The sequence below is a fragment of the Neophocaena asiaeorientalis genome, unplaced genomic scaffold (assembly GCF_003031525.2).
Source record: "Neophocaena asiaeorientalis asiaeorientalis breed wild unplaced genomic scaffold, Neophocaena_asiaeorientalis_V1.1 scaffold275, whole genome shotgun sequence".
NCBI classification, from domain to species: domain Eukaryota; kingdom Metazoa; phylum Chordata; class Mammalia; order Artiodactyla; family Phocoenidae; genus Neophocaena; species Neophocaena asiaeorientalis.
This window is the reverse complement of record NW_020173679.1, coordinates 1,144,638-1,164,954: the sequence shown is the minus strand read 5'-3', so window position 1 is coordinate 1,164,954 and position 20,317 is coordinate 1,144,638. Positions and strand designations below refer to the sequence as shown.

Genomic DNA, 20,317 nt, shown 5'->3' with positions numbered 1-20,317 from the left:
GCCCCGGACAGAGTGAGGCTGACGCAGGCTACGTCGAGAGTGGTGAGAAGTCCTGGGAAACGGACCAGGGAGTGGGGGGAAGGGAGTGACGTCCAGGCGGGGGCCAGGGGCGGAGGAGGGGGGGTGTCCAGACTTAAGACCATGGAGAGAAGAAAAGATTCAGGCTGAAGCCATGGGGGACAGGGGAACAAATGCAGGTTGAAGCCATGGATAAGGGGCTAACGGAGGTCCAGACTGAGGCCATGGAGAAGGGGGTAGGTGGGGGACAGAGGCCTAGCCTGGACCCTGGGAGGAAGAAACGACGGCCTAGCCTGGGCCGTAGGGGCTGGGGACCTAGCCCGGGCCATAGGGAGGAGAAAGGGGGACTACGCCTGGGTCCCCGGACGGGGGGTGCCTGGCCTGGACCACCGGTCCAGGAGGGTCTAGCCTGGGCTACGCGGGAGACTAGTCTGGCCCCAGAGGGGGAATGTGGGAGCCCAGCTTGAGCCAAGGGCGGGGGTTGGGAACGGGAGGCAGGGTCGCTGCCCACCCAAGCCGCCCAGGCCGGCCGCCCCCTCCTGAGCGGGCAGGGATGGTGTCTACCTGGGCTCCGGGACCCCGCCCCTCCCCCACCCGGGGACCCACCCTTCGCGGGCCGGGGGTGGGTGGGGGAAGGCGGACGCGAGCTCCGGCGGGGCCCCCGGACCTGGGGGAAGGGGACGTCGGGCCTTTACCATTGTGGCGGCGGCGGCGGCGGTCCCGGTCCCGGCGTCTGTGGCTCTCCCCCCTGCAGCAGGGCCCGGCGCTTCCACTTCCCCGGGTGCCCAGGAGTGAACATCCGGGTCAGCACCTCCCTCCTCCCGCGCCGGGCCGCCGCCACCTTCCTTCCCCGCCCCGGCCCGGCCCGGGCCCGCCCCCCACGCAGCCGGCTCTCCGCCAATGAGCACGCAGGGCCGCAGCGATCGCCAAGTATGGAGCGCGGCACGGGGGGAGGAGCGCCGAACGGGGAAGTGAGGGGCGGGCACTGCGGGCGGAGCGGAGCGGGGCGGGGCGTGGCGGCCGCAGGATGGATGGGGCGCCACAGGGCTCGGGGCGCGGGGTTGTGTTGAGTGGTGGAGGCAGGAGTCCGGGCCGGGGGAGTACCTTCTACCCGCAGCTAGACCCAACGCCCGGCCCTGTGGGTGCAGCAGCGCGGGGCGGCACAGGGACGGTGCCCGTCGGCCACCGGGCGAGGATGCGGAAGGCGCTGGGGCTGGGAGGGGTCAGTCCCTCCCCGCCCCACCCGGTGCACGCGCTCGCTCCTGCGGCGCGCCCGGAACTGGTGCGGCCCGCGGGGCAGGCCCATCCCGGAGAGATAGAGTAGTGAGCGAACCTGAGATGGAATCCCAGCGCTGCCACTTGCTCCGTGTGGGATCTGGAGCAAGTCGCTGCACCTGGGCCCGGTCTCCAAAAAAGGAGGCTCGGCCCACATCACTCACTGAGCACCTACCACATACCAGGCCTTGTTTGAGGCACCAAAGATAACAGAGGTGAACAGGACAGGACATAAAGATGCTCTCACAGCTACCTGCTACGGGAATGCTGTGAGGACCACACAGGTAGAAATGAGAAAACCTGGCGCAATAAATGTTAGATATTAAGAGTATTTTTACATGTGCTACAGAGAACCCTCCCATTTGCCGAGTGGGGCTGCCTCATTCCACAGAGTGACTCAGAAATTTTTTTTCTCTTCATTCAACAAATATTTGTTAAGCTTGGTCTAGAAGGCAGGAGGCCTGGGATGCTAGCCCTGCTAATAATAACTGCCTTCCCTAGTTTGCTCTCTCTCTCTCTTTTGTGAGATTCAAATCAGGTCACCCGTGAGGGGATTGTAAACTGTATAAAGTATTGCACAAAGGACAGGAATGAGCACCACGAGCCAGGCCATGTCCTAGGCCCCCGTCTTCAGGTAGCTCATAGTCAGGTAAAAGCTGCCACCGGCATAAAAAACGATACAGGTAAGTACCACAAGAATGATTCAGACCTGTATTACGGGAATTCAGAAAAGGGCGTGGCACTTTGGAATTTTCACTTGGTAAGTATTTACTGAGCATCTACTGTGTACCAAGCACTGTTCTAGGCTCTAGGGATAGAGCAATGAACAGGACCATCCGTGTTGTTGCAGAGTTTGAACCCGGGGAGGGGAGACAACCAGCTACTAAGTAAAAATAGAGGTGGGGAGGAAAAATCAGAGTGAGGGAACGGGCAGGCAGATTAGCAAAGTGGGGCCAGCAGAGAACTAACATTTGATCAGAGGGAGGCACAAGGAACAACAGGGGCGAAGATCCAACGGGGACAGTCCCTGGTGTGTTGGTGGCACAAGGAGGCACAGAGGTGGCTGGCCCAGACTGAGCAAGGGGAGAGCCCCAGGAGCTGAGGTCAAAGAGGTGCAGAGCAGTGACAGGATCTGGCCTGGCCTTTCAAAGGATCAGGAGATTGCTGTGTTCTGAATGGACTGTAGGGGGACTAGGGCCGTTAGGAAGCTCTTTCTGTATTGAAGGCATTTTTTATTTATTTCAAAAGCACTTATGTGAGGCTTTCTATGTAATGGATGTTGTTATGCCCTTTACAAATAATAACTCGTTTAATCCTCAGAGGCCCAGGGAGGTAAAACCAAGATCACACAGCAGAGAGATGCAGATGCTTAGTGGGCATCAGAAGAAGAAAGGAGTCGATGATGCTAAGAATTTTAGCGTCATCAGCACTGGAAGGATTTGCCATTTATCGACCTGTGGAAGGTTGTAGGGGCAGGAGCTGGTACCAGTCAGTTTGGGGCAAGTTATGTTTGAGATGTCTTTTGGAGATTTTTAAATAGAGATGTCAAGTAATCAGATATGCAAGTTTGGAGTTGGTGATAATTTATGAGCACTGTCAGCTAATAAATGATATTTTGAGGTACTTAAAAGCACAAGACACCTAGGTGAGCTCACTTGGGAGATCAACGTAGAGAGAAGAGGTCAAGAAGAGAAAGAGGAACCAGCAGGGAGCCTGAGAAGGAGTAGTAACCTAGGAGGAGGGAAGAAGACCACGAGAAGGTGGTGTCCCTCCTGGAAGCTAAGAGATAAAAGCATGAAGGAAAGTTTTGTGAAAGAAGTGACATTTGAACTGTTTAATTGAAGAAAATAAGATTGAAAGGAAGCCTTGCTATTCAAAATGCATTACCTGTATTTTCTCATTTAATCCTCCTTACACCCCTATGAGGGCAGTGCTGTTATTTCTATTTTACAGATGAGGAAACTGAGGCACAGAGAGGTTAAGTAACCTGCCTGAGATCACACAGCTAATTTTTTCAAAGCCAGGCAGTCTGGGACCAGAGCCCACACTCATAACCCCAGGTCTGATTATGTCGCTCCCCTCCTCAAAAACCTTTAAAAATTAAGTTCCCACATAATAAGCGGGCTCAGGAGCCAACCCAGAACTCAGAGACAGGTTACTCCATCTCTCTCACACATCCCCATTTCTGCTGCTTTTGATGCATCTGCTGCATTCTTGACTGTCTGGCATCCTCAGCTTGCTTATAGCCCTATTCCCTCAACATTTCAGCCTGCATGGGATTCATCCTGGTGGCCTTTGTCCCTCCTTTATTCTCTGCATCAGCTCATTCTGTTAACTGGCAGATTCTTTTGTGTTTCATAGTTCAAATCCCAAGACAGAATCCAGTTATCTCATCTTTAATGATGACATCTCATTGGACAGGTCACGGGCCAGCCCACAGATTGGCTGTTCACAGGTCAGATCCCACCCCTTGACCAGTCAACTGCTGCTGTGAACATGGGGGCATGTGGCATTAAACACAGCTGCCTTTGAGAGCCTGTGGGTAGGAGGCAAACGCCATTAATACTTTTAGTACTGTTTCTTCTTTCCTCTTTCCAAAACCTAATCTCCTTGAAGTTCATACTATCATATTTTTCAACCTGCCACCCCTCCTTTTTCTCATGAACTGACCTCCACCTCACCTCCCGCACCTTACTTTATGACTTGAGCATCCGCAAGCATAATCCATGAGATATCTTATTTTTTTCTTTATTTTTAATTGAAGTATAGTTGATTTACAATGTTGTGTTAGTTTCTGGTATACAGCAAAGTGATTTAGTTATACACATCAAAGTGATTTAGTTATACACATAGGTATTCTTTTTCACTAGAGTTTATTACAAGATATTGAATGTAGTTCCCTGTGCTATACAGTAGGACCTTGTTGTTTATTTTATATATAGTAGTTTGTATCTGCTAACCCCAAACTCCTAGTTTATCTCTGCACCCCTTTCCCTTTTGGTAACCATGAGTTTGTTTTCTCTGTGAGTCTATTTCTATTGTAAATAAGTTTATTTGTATCATATTTTAGATTCCACATACAAGTGACATCATATGGCATTTGTCTTCCTCTGTCTGACTTACTTCACTTCGTAGGATAATCTCTAGGTCCATCCATATTGCTGCTGCAAATGGCATTATTTTGTTCTCTTGTTTTGGCCGCGCCACACAGCATGTGAGATCTTAGTTCCCCGACCAGGGATCGAACCCGAGCCCCCTGCAGTGGAAGTGCAGAGTCTTAACCACTGGACTGCCTGGGAAGTCCCTTGTTCTTTTTGATGGCTGAATAATACTCCTGTGTGTGTGTGTGTGTGTGTGTGTGTGTGTGTGTGTGTGTGTGTGTACCAGATCTTCTTTATCCATTCATCTGTCGATGGACATTTATGTTGCTTCCATGTCTTGGCTTTTGTGAATAGTGCTGCTATGAACATTGGGGTGCATGTATCTTTTCAAATCACAGTTTTCTTTGGATATATGCCCAGGAGTGGGATGGCTGGATCATGTGGTAATTCTAGTTTTAGTTTTTGAAGGAACCTCCATACTTTTTTCCATAATGGCTGCACCAATTTACATTACCACCAACAGTGTAGGAGGGTTCCCTTTCTATAATACTCCTGTGTGTGTGTGTGTGTGTGTGTGTGTGTGTGTGTGTGTGTGTGTGTGTACCAGATCTTCTTTATCCATTCATCTGTCGATGGACATTTATGTTGCTTCCATGTCTTGGCTTTTGTGAATAGTGCTGCTATGAACATTGGGGTGCATGTATCTTTTCAAATCACAGTTTTCTTTGGATATATGCCCAGGAGTGGGATGGCTGGATCATGTGGTAATTCTAGTTTTAGTTTTTGAAGGAACCTCCATACTTTTTTCCATAATGGCTGCACCAATTTACATTACCACCAACAGTGTAGGAGGGTTCCCTTTCATGAGAAATCTTATTGACTTCTCACCGATTTCTTCCTCACCATTGAGTTCCCCCGCCCCCAAATACCCACTCCCATGGTCTTAAAGTGGACTTATTCTCACCAGGAATTGCACTATCTCAGAAAACACAATCACAAAAATCTCAAATCTGACTTTAACATCTTTACTGCAGTATCACACACAAGCATTTCTTCAACCTCATCCAGACCTGCAAACCTTTTGACTCTGCCAGATTTTTGCATTTATTTTCCCACTGGTACTCACTTCCCTCCTCACCCACTCGGTCATAATCAATATACTCACTTCCTTGCAAACCCCCGTAACCCCTTTGCCCCTCTCTTCTAGCTTGCCCAGCTCTAGTTAAACCCAGCTCTTCCCCTACTCTTTACCTGTATCAGAATATCTGAATATTGCTGGAAAATTAAAACTGGCAGATGTCACTTTAAGTTGATGTCCATGAATTTCAACGGAATCCTCAGTCCTGCCTAGCCTTCCTACTGTATTTTCCTGCTGTATCCAATTCCCCACACTCTACAAGGATGACTTTTCAGTCTTCTTCCTTTGTCCCCTTCTCATCCTTCACTCTAAGCAGATGAGCTTGCCTCATGCTGCACAGACATGATAGAGTCGGACAGGAACCCTCTCCTCTACCAAATATATGCATCTTGCCCAGGTTTTCTGCCTTCCCTGCTTGCTTTTTTGAATTGAAGTATCATTGGTTTACAATATTGTGTTAGTTTCAGATGTACAGCAAAGTGATTCGCTTATACGTATATATATGCCTTTTTTCAATTCTTTTCCATTATAGGTTATTATAAGATACTGAATATAGTTCCCTGTGCTTTTTTAAAATTTCATTTTATTTACATATAGGTGGTTTTCAATGTTGTGTTAATTTCTGCTGTACAGCAAAGTGACTTCATTGTACATACATATACATTCTTTTCCATTATGGCTCATCACAGGCTATTGAATATACTTCTAGTTCCTTACTCTGCATTCCCTTCCTTAGTCACTCATTTCTCCCCCTATCCTGGATCATTCCCACCTGCTTTAAAAAATGCCCCAGGGCTTCCCCGGTGGCGCAGTGGTTGAGAGTCCGCCTGCAGATGCAGGGGACACAGGTTCGTGCCCCGGTCCGGGAAGATCCCACATGCCGCGGAGCCGCTGGGCCCGTGAGCCATGGCCGCTGAGCCTGCGCGTCCGGAGCCTGTGCTCCGCAACGGGAGAGGCCACAACAGTGAGAGGCCCGCGTACCACAAAAAAAAAAAAAAAGAAAAAAAGCCCCAATATTCTAAAAAAATGTTTTTAACCACAAAAAGCTCTTTGATCCCACATCTCCCTCCAGCCACCTTCCGCATTTATTTTCTCCCCTTAGCATCAAAACCTCGTGAGTTCTCTGCAGTGGCTGTTTCCACATCAACTCCAGTTTCTCCTTAAATCAGTCTGGCTCGAGTTTCTGCCTCCACCTGTTGATTTGGAAACTCCATGTTGCAGAAGCCAGTGGTCACTTTGGGGCCTTGTCTTACTGCTGACCTCTTGGTATTATTATCTTTTTAATATTTATTTGGCTGTGCCAGGTCTTAGTTGTGGCACGTGGGATCTTCATTGCCGCATGCGGGATCTTTAATTGTGCATGCAGGATCTTAGACGACCAGGTATCGAACCCAGGCCCCCTGCACTGGGAGCACGGAGTCTTAGCCACTTGACCACCAGGTAGGTCCCTGACCTCCTGACATTATTGCAGTTGGCCGCTCTCCTCCTTGTTACACCTCTCTTGGCACTCAGGGTTCCTCTGAGTCCCCTTCGATGCCTCCGCTTCCTTTGCTGAGGACTCAGTTCTGGCGTCCCTTCTTTTCTGTATCTAAACGCTGTTTTAGTCACTGTGGGTCTTCAGCTCCTGGAACATAATAGGTGTTCAGTGAAGGTCTGTGAAATAAGGTAATAGCATCTGCATCATAGGATTATTGTGTGAATAAGTGGACCAAGAGTGAATAATAAAGTAATGGCAACTTTTAATTGAGTGCTTACTATGTGCTAAGCTCTTTTCTTGTATTATCTCACTGAGTCTTCCCAACAGTCCTTTGCACTAGGAATTCCTGATATTACCATTCTGTAGAAGAGGAAGTTGAAGCTTACATAAATGACTTGCCTAAGTTCACACAGATAATAAGTGGACAGGGAATTCCCTGGCGGTCCAGTGGTTAGGACTCGGTGCTTTCACTGCCGAGGGCATGGGTTCAATCCCTGGTCAGGGAACTAAGATCCTGCAAGCTTCATGGCTCAGCCGAAAAAATAAAAATAAAAACCTTTAAAAAAAAATAAGTGGATGAACCCATCCTCACTTTGGTCTTTCTGACTCAAATCAATTCTCAGAATCACTAAATTGAGATCACATGTAGGAAAGTGCTTTGTAAACAGCAAAAGACGATGTTACTACAGTACATAGCAGCGCACAGCATGGCAACCTGCACATAGTAGGTGCCCATGAGTGTTTGCTGAATTGAGGCAGGGTGGGAAGGAGTCCCGCACCAAATAGTACCATCACCTGAGGAAGGAAGAAGCAATCTTGAGGACCTCGGAGACTCAAATCAACCTTCCACCATACGCTGAATCTTTTGTGATGCGCGTCAGCTAATATAAGACTCGTAACGTGGGCATTACCCAGACGTTTGCCCAACGTGGTTTCTATCTTTCCTCCTTCAATTAAGTCTCCACAGCTGGAAATGTTGGCTTAATAAATGCACAGTCATTCCAGGGGGCTGGGGCTTGTTTAGCTCCTAAATCACCTCTGATTTTAACAGGCCAGAGCGTGCTCGCTGAGGTGGGGATCTTCTCAGATTACTAACAGTGGTTTTAGATGTTTTACTGTGTCTCTGGAGATAGGAAAGAACCCTAGAATTAGGCAACTTTTGACCCCTCACTACACTGAATTCTACAGACAAGGGGTTTAAACCATATCTGTTTTTTTAAAATTTTATTGAAGTATAGTTGATCTACTTTTTTTCATTTTTTAATTTTATTGACCATATCCCTTGAACATTCTACCTCCATATACTAAAGTTTTAGTGGGATTCAATGTAAGGATCTGCATTAGGAGGAGTACCGGGAGGGAGGATACGTCGCCTGGTAATTCCACCTTCCCCATCTTCAGCCGGGTTAGTGGTCTTTTCTACAGCTTAAACCTTCCTCATTCTCAGATGTTTAGTTTGCGTGGAGTTGAGCCCACCCCCAGCTCCTGAGGACAGGATGCCGATTGACTGAAGCCAAAGTGTGGCCTTGGTTTGAGGATAGGCCCTTGGCCTAATTTGGGCCACAATGCTCCTTGCAGAGCACTAATTAAACTCTGCCTAAAGGGGGATGGTCCATTAGGTAAATGTGGGAAATGCAGTAAACAATATTCCCGCTCGGGGATTCTGTGTTTTTCAAGCACCTCAATTATCCCATCTCTCCCCAGATTGTTGAATTACTCCCTCTCAACTAGATGATTACTGTGGTTTTAAACATGCATAAGTGTCTCATATGTTAAAAAAAAAAAAAAAAGGAAGAAAGTGAAAGAAGGAAAAAGCCTACATGGATCCCTCTAGCCCACCACCCTATCTCCTGTCTTTCTCAGCTACAGAATTGTCAGTATTTCCTCTCTCCACTTCTACTTCCCCTTCTGTTCCATCCCTCCTCCACAGAAATGACCCTCAGGTCACCCCTACCTCCATGTCGAAAAGCGCATGGACGTGTTTCGATCCTCAGCTCCTTTGACTCCCCAGGAGTACTTGACACTATTGGTCACTTCTTCCTCCTTAAAGCACTCTGGTTCACGGGCTTCCATGACGTTGCATGACTCTCCTGGTCTCAGTCCTACCTCTCTGACTGCTCCTTCTCCGTTCTTTGCAGACTCATCCTCTTCTACGCAACCCCTAAATGATGGGGTTCTCTCCTCCTCTGACTTTGCAGCTTCTCCTTAGACAATCTCATCCACGCTCACGGCCTCAGTTACCAGCAGGCCTCAGTCATGTCCCCACCCCTGGAGCTCGCAGGGATGGGGACCCTGTAATGGGGGAGGGGAACTGTTTCCCACGTAATAGGGAGGGGAATCAGGGTACTATTCACAAAAGAAGGAGAAAGGGATGCTGAAGAGCAGAAAAAAAAAACCAGATGGTCACTACAAGTATGCATTCTGGGTAAGCTCATGCAAATGATCAAAACAGGCTCCTTTTGGGTCTCAGAAATTTCTCATCATTAGAACCCTAAGCAGGACTGAGTACAGGCACCCAAAATGCTGATTTCCTCTGTAGACAGAACACTGTGTGGTTTACAAAGGAGGCAGCCTCAGCTAGACCACTAAGATCAACTTTTCCCACCCGCAGCATCCTGAAAGAACACGTAGCAAGCAGGTGGAGGGAATCAGACCACTAGCACTCCACTTCTTTTAAACACACCCCATAGAGACACATATGTAGAGAACAAACGTACGGACACCAAGAGGGGAAAGTGGCAGGGCGGTGGTGTGATGAATTGGGAGATTGGGATTGACATATATACACTAATATGTATAAAATGGATAATTAATAAGAACCTGCTGTATAAAATAAATAAAATTCAAAAACCAAACAGAAACACGCTCCAAAGTCATCAGTGCCAAGGGGATGCTTTGTCTGAGGTTAGACATCATCCTCTCGGGGCTTTTGTTTTTGCTTTTTTTTTTTTTAATTAATTTATTTTTAGTTTTGGCTGCATTGGGTCTTCGTTGCTGTGCACGGGCTATCTCTAGTTGCGGCAAGTGGGGGCTACTCTTCGTTGCGGTGCGCGGGCTTCTCATTAAGGTGGCTTCTCTTGTTGCAGAGCACGGGCTCTAGGCGCGTGGGCTTCAGTCGTTGTGGCTCGCAGGCTCTAGAGCGCAGGCTCAGTAGTTGTGGCACACGGGCTTAGTTGCTCCGTGGCATGTGGGATCTTCCCAGACCAAGGTTCAGATCCATGTCCCTTGCATTGGCAGATGGATTCTTAACGGCTGCGCCACCAGGGAAGTCCTGCTTTTGCTTTTCTAATAGGTACCTGGGAGAACTCACAGCTGCCTTCTGCTGAACTAGAAGTATTTGTATCCTGACCATCTGCGAGGTCTTGCGCAGAGTTAGAGAAAAGCTTCTCAAATGTGGGCCAGCTGTTGGAGCTTTAATATGCATATTTGGGAGAATTCATATTTAATTTATTAAGCTGGCCGGCCAGCTGCCCACTAGGCTTGGGATGACCTCTACAATGCATCTAAAGCTAACCCTTCAGACTCAGAAGAATGGTCACCTCCTCCTTCATGCAGTATTTTCTGCCTGTCCCCTCAAAAGCTGAGTTTGGGGCTTCTTTCTTTGTGTTCCTGTGGAAATGCGGTACTAGGTACACCTTTTCACTTGTAATTTGCCCCTACTGCTCTCTGGGCTCCTTGAGGCAGGGACCATGAGTCATATCACAAGCAATTAGAACAAAGCTGGAATATGGTGCCCTATGAATGAAGCCCATTGTTCTCTGCATCTGTGTCTCTATTTCTGCCCTGCAAACCGGTTCATCTGTACCATTTTTCTAGGTTCCACATATATGTGTTAATATACGATATTTGTTTTTCTCTGACTTACTTCACTCTGTATGACAGTCTCTAGATCCATCCACGTCTCTACAAATGACCCAATTTCGTTCTTTTTATGGCTGAGTAGTATTCCATTGTATATATGTACCACATCTTCTTTATCCATTCGTCTGTCAATGGGCATTTAGGTTGCTTCCATGTCCTGGCTATTGTAAATAGTGCTGCAGTGAACATTGGGGTGCATGTGTCTTTTAGAATTACGGTTTTCTCTGGGTATATGCCCAGTAGTGGGATTGCTGGGTTATATGGTATCTCTATTTTTAGTTTTCTAAGGAACCTCCATACTGTTCTCCATACTGACTGTACCAATTTACATTCCCACCAACAGTGTAGGAGGGTTCCCTTTTCTCCACACCCTCTCCAGCATTTACTGTTTGTAGGTTTTTTAATCATGGCCATTCTGACCTGTGTGAGGTGATACCTCATTGTAGTTTTGATTGACGTTTCTCTAATTGGTGATGTTGAGCATGTTTTCATGTGCTTTTTGGCCATCTGTGTGTCTTCTTTGGAGAAATACCCATTTGTTTATTTTTGTTTTTATTTTCATTCAGCTTTATTTTTTGTTCAAGTGAACCATTGGAGTGCAGAGCATACGAGGACCTTGTTGAGGCTGTTAATGCCTCAGCCCAGGCTAGACATGGTGACCTATTTATCTAAGGCAATCAATGCCCCTGTAGTCAGAAAGGCTCCATATTTTGGCCAGAAAGAAAAGCAAAGGCCAAAGGCAGAGAAGTGATGGCAAGTATTCAGTCTGGTAGGTAAAGTGACTAAGTGGAGAAAATGAACCACCAAGTCTAAAGGTAAGCACACTGAGAGCCAAATGCAAAGGGGAAAAGTGCAGGGCATGGTGGGACAGGGTGATTCAGCACAGAGCAATGCCAGTGGTGATGGGACCCATTTCTAATATTCACTGTGCTACCTTCTTTATAGCTTAAAACTGCCAGATAGGATCAGACATACTTGGTCTAAGATCCTGTAAGATCTGGCCCAGTTTAAAACCTATATGAGAAAACTCTGATCACCAAAGATATCTCTCTGTCAGGCACCATTGCCTGGACAACTGGCCGTGGCAGTTCTGTTAGGCTTTATCTTGATGACCTTTTGTTCTCTGCCCCACACTACTCGTGATTGCTACAGGTATGTAGCACTGCCAGGCTACAGGGTCACCTTTTCCATTTCCTCTTCCTGGGCACAAGCACTGTCTACATTTCCTAGCCTCCCTTGAGTTAGGTTGTGGTCATGTGACGGGGCTTTGATGAATGGAATGTGGGAGGAAGTGAAGTGGGCCACCTCCAGGTATGACCATCAAATGCCCCTTCGGACATACCCCATACTCTCCCTCTCTCTTTGTCTGTCAGCCAGCCGAATGCAGAGGCTCCAAGACGGAGGAAGCCTGTATTCCTTTCAGGAGAGTCTACTGAAAACATCCAGTCAGACTGTGTCTTAGGGGGAAAATAAACCTTTGCTGTAAGCCACTAAGCACTGAAGGTTGTTTCAGCAGCTAGCACTCCCCCTGACTAATACAGGTCTAAAAAGCTACCCATGATAGCTTCCAACATAGCAGGAAATGATTGGGATGATAATGTTTAAGCAGGATTTCCATAAATGTGTTAAGGTTCCACAGGTACCTCAGGTAGAGCCAGTGAAGATGGACAAAGGTCACATCACTACAGAAAGGTGAGCCAGGATTTGAATGGAGTTCTGTCTGATGCAAAAAGCCTGTCCTTTCTTCACTTCTTCACGTTACCCCAAACAAAGAGGCGTTTAGATGTTTTGAGTGATGGTCATAATGATGACAGACTCCAGGATTCTGTGTAATTTGCTCCCTGGCATATTTGTGCTACGTATTCCTGCAGCACGTCTACCACTTCCCACAGGCCAGTGAGGTTGGATACAATGACATCCTGTAATCCTCATTTTTATATTGACATCGTGCCCAGGTACTTAAAGGAGGGTAGCTAAAATTATTATTTTCTCCAGCCGGCAACCTAAATGTTTACCAGTCTGGTAAAAGACTTTGGAGACCATGCCATAGAGGTATATAGGTCTTCCTTCTCCTTTTCCTCCTTCCTTCCTATCCCAACCATTCCAGTCATAAGCTGGGCTCCACATCTCTTCTAGCTGAATAATTGCATCTTCTATCTCTCTGCAATGGTGAGAGAGCAGGTGACTGAACCTCCATATTCTAGTTTCCACATCTGTAAAATGGGTGTATGATACATACCACGTACAATTGTCATGAGGTTTAAATAAGACAGGCAATAAATTGGTGGCATATCGTGTGCTCTTTGATTTTATGGATGGTCCCCTCCCCTGCCCCCAACAATCCTCACTGCTATTACGGAGCATCAGACGATTCTTGGTATTTTGTAAATACATTTGCCGGTCTTACTACATTGTGTGTGTGTTTTATGCCTGGTTATGTCAGCCTTGTATATTTTTGACCTTAAACTCTAAATAGGCAGAAAACCCATAGTTGCTAAATACTTATCGGTCCCAGGTACCATACAATTCATTCGTTATCTTCAACCACAATAAGAGATCATTGAGCACTTTCTATCTTACGACCTTTATGTAGGGAGGCTCCTGGAATAGGAGTCTGTTTCTGCCCACAAAATCCATCAGAGGTGATTTTAAATATGTAAATATTTATTTATTTATTTATTTGGCTGTGCCGGGTCTTAGTTGCGGCACGCGGGATCTTCATTGCCGTGTGCAGGATCTAGTTCCCCGACCAGGGATGGAACCCAGGCCCCCTGCATTGGGAGTATGCAGTCTTAACCACTGGAGCACCAGGGAAGTCCCCAGAGGTGATTTTAAAGGCACCGTGGCTCATTCTTCTTTAAAATAGCTTTTTAAACATCTGACTACGGAAATACATGCTCATGGTAAAAATTATAGATACAACACCAAAACCAGAAAATTATCCAAGGAATAATCACTGCCATCTTTTTAGAACCTATCCTTCTAATCTTTTTCCTTTCCATATACATACATGTTTTACAAAAGTGGGATCATACTGCATGCACATTTTTGTTATCTGCTTTTTTCCTATCTGAGAACATATCATGAATGTTTTACATGTATTAAAGATTCTCCTGTGGCACAATTTGTAATTCTAGTTTAGTATCCATCGTATGGATAGATGGTGATTTTTTTTAAAGCAATCCCTTTGTATTGTACAGTTTGGTTATTTCCATTCTTCCACCATTATTAGCAACAAACGTCTTCATATGTATTCCTCTGCTCACATCCCTAATTATTTTCTTAGAACCCACAAGTAGAAGTTTGCTTCACAGAAAAAGCACACTATCCAGGCTTTTCCTAACCATTGCCAAGTTTTCTATTAGAAAAGTCCTACAAATTCACACTCCCACCAGCAGTGTATGAGAATGCTACAATAAAGGCTGTTGGCCAAGATGATGGTTATGAAAAAAATAATCAAGAAGATAAGTATTTGCTAAAGGCTCTCCCCACGCCAGCTGTGTTTATTTGTTGAACTCTATACCCATGTTCCTTGGACCAAACACTGAAGGTTCTTTAGACTTTTAGTTTATTTAGTGCCTCTTTCAACACTCTGAAACTTTGACCCAAGTTTTATCTGACAGAAAGGAGATTTCTGGTAAATATGGTTTCCAGTTTGGAAACTCAGCCCAAGTACTTCCATCCCTCATCTCAGCGTGGACCACCTCTGTGGTTTTAACTGATGGGAATCAGTTAGAAAGCGCTGCTGCTGACCTGGAGCCAAGAAAAGTGCTTAAAAGAAATGAAAGAGCTGCTCTAGGGGGAAAAAGTCATGTTCCAAGGTACAAAGGAAAACCAAAACAGCCCAAGGGTTTGGAGTTTCATTTGACCCGCTCTGATAATATCACTATGGTGATGGTCTCCATAAACAGTTGCAAAATAGCAAGATGAAAAAGAACGAGCAATTTCCACCCAGGCGATCTGGAGTTATTTTAGGGATCAAGGCAATGTCATCTGGGGTAAATATGGAATGCAAAGTCTGTTCTTTTAATAATCATCCCCTTCTTTTGTGAGGCTGAACAAAGGCCTGGCATGTCAGACGTTTGGGCTGAAAGCAGCACTGACCTAGTGTCTTTGGGGCTCAGGGGAAAGCACAGCCAAAGGAATGGAAATAATGGTTCATAACAGATGCTGGGATGATTCTTCTCACACCCTTGGCCTCTGAGACTCTGCTGAGCCTGATGTAGAGTCCAAGGGTGGAGCAAGGGTGATGTTCTCGGGAAGGGCTGGCCTGGTTGAGAGGCTGGGATGGGGACCCCAGGGAACTGAGCTTGGTTGTCTGCCCCTGACCTTGATTCCTGGGCCAGAGGGGGTGGAGGGAAGCATCTTCAAGTCCACAAATCTGTCTCTGGGGCATTACCATCTGCTGCAGATGACAACTGCCACTCCCATCCTCATGCTCTCTTCTTTGAACCCCTGACTCAGCCAGCCTCAGTCCGAAAAGCAGAACTAGCTATTTTTTGCACTAAAAAAAAAAGTCAGGCAATACACTTGCTGAACTCCTTCCTGACCCTGAAACTCTTACTCTTTGCACTTAACCCCTTGCTCTCCCCTTATTCTTTTCACTTCCTTCTCTTCTAGACTCCTAGATCGCAAGCTCCCCCATCATCTCTAGCGAAGATCTTCAAAGGAAAGGGTTGTTCTGTCGCCACGGAGGCTGGAACAATGCCTGGCACACAGAAGGTTCTCCATAAGCGTCAGCTGATAGGAACTGAATCCAAAAGCCCGTGCCTACCCTGCCGTGGACATTTCTCCATCAGGTCTGAGATGATGGCTGTTTGTTTATTCACTCATTCAATCAATACTTATTCACCACCTATGGGGAACCAGGACTTCTTCTGGGGACTGGGGCTACAGGGACAAACAAGATCCCAGGGCTCTGTCCTAATGGAGATGACACCCTGTAGATGCTAATATCTGAGTGGTGAACACAGCTGTCATAACAGAGCCTTCTCTGACCATTGGACATAAAATCACCCTTCCGTTTTATTTTTCTTCCCAGAACTTATCATCAGAGGGCATATTATACACTTGTTTGTTTGTTTGGCTGTGACACGCAGCATGCGGGATCTTAGTTCCCTGACCAGGGATCGAACCGTTGCCCCCTGCAGTGGAAGCGCAGGACCCTAAACACTAGACAACCAGGGAATTCCCTACTTGTTTTTTTTTTTTTTTTTAACATCTTTATTGGAGTATAATTGCTTTACAATGGTGTGTTAATTTGTTTGTTTTTTAATCCATCAGGCTTCTCACACAAAAATGTATGCTCTTGGAGAATAATTTATCCGTGGCATTCACTGCTGAGTCTCCACAACAATGCCTAACACACAGTAGGCGCTCAACATATACATGTCAAATCAGTTTCTTCAATGTACTCTGCAATCCTCTAGAAGAACTTTCTAGCAAAACTCTCCAGGGAATGAGCTAAGAAGACCTCTAGAGGGTCATAACAACAGATTACAACCGTCCAGGGCCTTACAATTTACAAAGCAGGGAGGTGCACAGGGGTGAGCATGGGCCTTCACCTTTCAGAGCCCTGATTTCCTCCTTGTAGAGTGGAAGTAACAACACCGGCCTTTGGGGACTGTTGTGACTGGTGAAAGAAGTGATGGGTGTGAATCGCCCCACCTGGCACCTGGTACTTAGCAGGTGCTCCATGCTTGAGGACTGGGCACTATTGTTTCTTTCTTATTGGAGCATCTCAGTTCCGTGTGGACATTATTATTCTCATCCCCATTTAATCAACAAGGAAAGCCCAACTCACAGAGGCTTAGGAATTTGCTCACGGTAGCTCAGGCAGGACTAGAAGTCCCGAGAGGGACAGAATTCCAAATATAGTGCCTTACCTGTCACTCCGGGGCGGCCAGCTCTGGCAGGAAAGCACATCTCATAAATCCTCTTATTTCCTCCTCCGCCCTCACTTCGATGTTCCCCATTTTCAGCACATCACCCATCGCTGTGGGAAAAGAAGAGCTTTGGAGAGAAGCAAAAGCCAAAGGGGAAGCTTGTGCATTTGGTTAGTAGGTGAAAGGCGAATCCCCCTCCTGCCCACCTCTCCAGCCCATTCTGCAGCTTCCCCCAGTGCCTCCTCCAAGTCTCCCCGTAGCCCATATTTCTCTAAGCCTTAGGGACCCTCCACATCCCAGCGTCTAAGTTGACAGGGATTCTGGTCCAAGCAGGTGGGATGGGCCATGAGACTCATTAGCATAAATCAGGAAATTTCTTGCAATTGAGAGGTCCTCAGAACACTGACTAGATTATAAACACTACTAGTAATTGAACTTTCTAAAAAAAATTATAATCTAAAAATATTTATAATAGTGCTATAATTCATGAGCATCTCCTAGATTCCGGGCAGCGTGGGAGGCAATTTACAAATACCGGGCAACAACCTGAAAGACAGGTATTATTATTCTCATTTTATAGATGAAAAAGTTGAGGCTCAGGGAGATGAATGATCTTCTCAGAGGTCATGTAGCTACTAAGTGATGGAGGCCCAGGATTTAAACCCGGGTCTGCCTGCCTTCAAAGCTCCTGTCCCTGCTCCACAAAATATGCAGGGGCAGGGAGTTAATGTGCCTTAGGACACCTGTCCCACCAACCCTCTGAAGAAAATTGGAAACATCCTAAAAAATACAAAAATCAGTGGATGGTTATATGAATTATATAGAGTGGGTGTAACCTGTAGAATATTTTGCAGTTATTGAAAATTACACACAGAATATGATGACACAGAAAAATACTTGTGATAAATGGAAAATGTAGGATACCAAATGTATATCCATGGAGGTTTTAATTTTAAATGTTTGTCCACTACATAAGTGAGTATGTGAAGTATAAACAAGCATGTGCAAAAGACTGAAAGGAAATATGTAAATATAATCACAACTGTGTGGTGGAATTTAGAGGGATTTTCCCCCCCTCTGGTTACTAATCTTTCTGTAATGTGGTTAAATTACTTTGCAATTTACAAATTAAAAAAATATTCTAAGACAGTCTTCTCTGAAGTTCTGTAGCTTTGCAATAGAGTACATACACCAGCATGCATTGTTTTTTTTTTTCATTGAACTATACTTGATTTTCAAAGTTTCAGATGTACAGCAAAGTCAGTCAGTTATATATATATATGTATACATATATACATATATATTCTTTTTCATATTCTTTTCCATTATAGGTTATTACAAGATATCGAATATAGTTCCCTGTGCTGTATAGTAGGTCCTTGTTGTTTATTTATTTTATGTATAGCAGTATGTATCTGTTAATCCCAAATCCTTAACTTTTCCCTTCCCCTCCTTTCCCCTTTGGTAATCATAAATTTGTTGTCTATGTCTGTTAGTCTATTTCTGTTTTGTAAATAAGTTCCTTTGTATCTTTTTTTTTTTAGATTCTACATATAAGTCATATCATATGATATTTGTCTTTCTCTGACTTACTTCACTTGGTATAATAATCTCTAGGTTTCAGAATACATTGTTTTAAATTGCTAACTAGAGAGATGTCTTTCCTTTACCAACTGCTCCAATCCTGGAGTCCCCCTGTCCCCTGCCACTTATAAATTGTAGCTCTTCCTGCACATGTTCCTGGCCAAGCAAGCACTGGGTATTATCCTCACCCACATCTGTGTTTGCTAATGCCGTGCTTTGGTCTAGAGCTGCTCTGTTCAATGTCGTAGCCATTGCCACATGTGGATATTTAAATTTAAATTAATTAAATAAATACATAATTGAGCTCTTCAGTCTCACTGACCGTATTCCAAGTGGTCAATAGCCGCATGCAGCTAGTGGTTATTGTAATGGACAGCACAGATATAGAATGTTCCTATCATAGCAGAAAGTTCTATTAGCACTGCTCCAGCATCTAGACTGAAGACAATTTCTTTTTTTTTAATTAATTAATTTTTGGCTGCATGAGTCTTCACTGCTGCGGGTGGACTTTCTCTAGTTGCAGCAAGAGGGGGCTACGCTTCGTTGCGGTGCGCGAGCTTCTCATTTCTCATTGCGGTGGTTTCTCTTGTTGCAGAGCACGGGCTCTAGGTGCGCGTGCTTTAGGAGTTGTGGCACATGGGCTTCAGTAGTTGTGGCACGTGGGCTTAGTTGCTCCGTGGCATGTGGGATCTTCCCGGACCAGGGCTCGAACCCATGTCCCCTGCATTGGCAGGCGGATTCTTAACCACTGCGCCACCACCCTGAAGACCCTTTCTTGAACTCTAGGAGAAAGATTTCCCAGCCACTTGTTATCAGTGGACTGACAAGACAATGACTTTTCCATCCTAAGATTTTACTCTCTCATCCCATTTCTACACTCCAGGGAGCTCAAGGGTCAGGGAAAATTAAAGACGATGCCTCCCGACTAAAAGGTAGGACCTCCCAATTACAGTTAATTCAAAGTGCTTCACGGAGTGTATAGACTGATTAGGGAGGGTGGGTGAATGGGGAAGGTTAATTAGAGTCTTGTTTTTACCATGAATGTTAGCAACGGGAGCCATTTATTGATGTCCACTATGTGCCAAGCATTGTGTGCATTTTATCTCCGTTAATCGTCACAACCCTGTAAGGTCAGTTTTATTCCATCATATACAAAGATGAAGATATTTGAGGGCTCAAAAAAGTAAAGAACTTGCCTGACTTCATGAGCCAGGATCCACGCCTTCAGACACCAAAGCTCATGCTCTTTCTATTACACCAACATGCCTCATGGTGGGGAGGCTCCAAATCTCATAGAAGGATCTGATTGGCCTGCTTGGGTAACCAGCCTATCCCAGGACCAATCACATTGGAAGAAAAGATTGGCCACGCCTAAGTCACTGTCCACCACTGTACCAACAGGGGCAGCAGTGGCTGACGGTTCTATGAGAACCATGTAAGATCAAGAAAAGGCAGTCGCCAAATAGAGAAAAGGATGGAGCACACAGAAACAATGGCATTCACTACTTTAACTCCATCACTGTTATTTGCACTGGGCCTACCCACACGCTAATCTCATTATTTTTCAAAATCATCTCAGTGAGAACAGTAATAACAAGAACTGCTATCTCTTATTGAGAGCCAAGGTACGTTGGCATGTGCTTTTTCTGTGCATTCTTGTTGCTGTTGTTGTTTTTTGCGGTACGCGGGCCTCTCACTGTTGTGGCCTCTCGCGCTGCGGAGCACAGGCTCCGGACGCGCAGGCTCAGCGGCCATGGCTCACGGGCCCAGCCGCTCCGCGGCATGTGGGATCCTCCCGGACCGGGGCACGAACCCGTGTCCCCTGCAACGGCAAGCGGACTCTCAACCACTGCGCCACCAGGGAAGCCCTGTGCATTATTCTTGATCCTCATGCTTGTGCTTGTTGTTCTTCGATAATGTTGGGCTTGTTTTCTTACTTTGGGTAGAAATAGCAGATCTTGTTTCCTGGACACTCAGA

The 20,317-nt window shown here is 45.9% G+C and overlaps 1 protein-coding gene across 2 annotated transcripts in view; it reads right to left on the bottom strand.

Moving 5' to 3' along the window:
• CAPZB (capping actin protein of muscle Z-line subunit beta) overlaps positions 1-851 on the bottom strand; it is a 136,838-nt gene extending 135,987 nt beyond the window's left edge. For both annotated transcript variants that reach the window (XM_024749708.1, XM_024749709.1), the window contains exon 1: positions 714-851. In XM_024749708.1, the coding sequence (XP_024605476.1) occupies positions 714-716 (3 nt within the window). In that variant the 5' untranslated portion in view covers positions 717-851. The remainder of the gene's footprint in view (positions 1-713) is intronic.
• Positions 852-20,317: the final 19,466 nt, after the last annotated feature.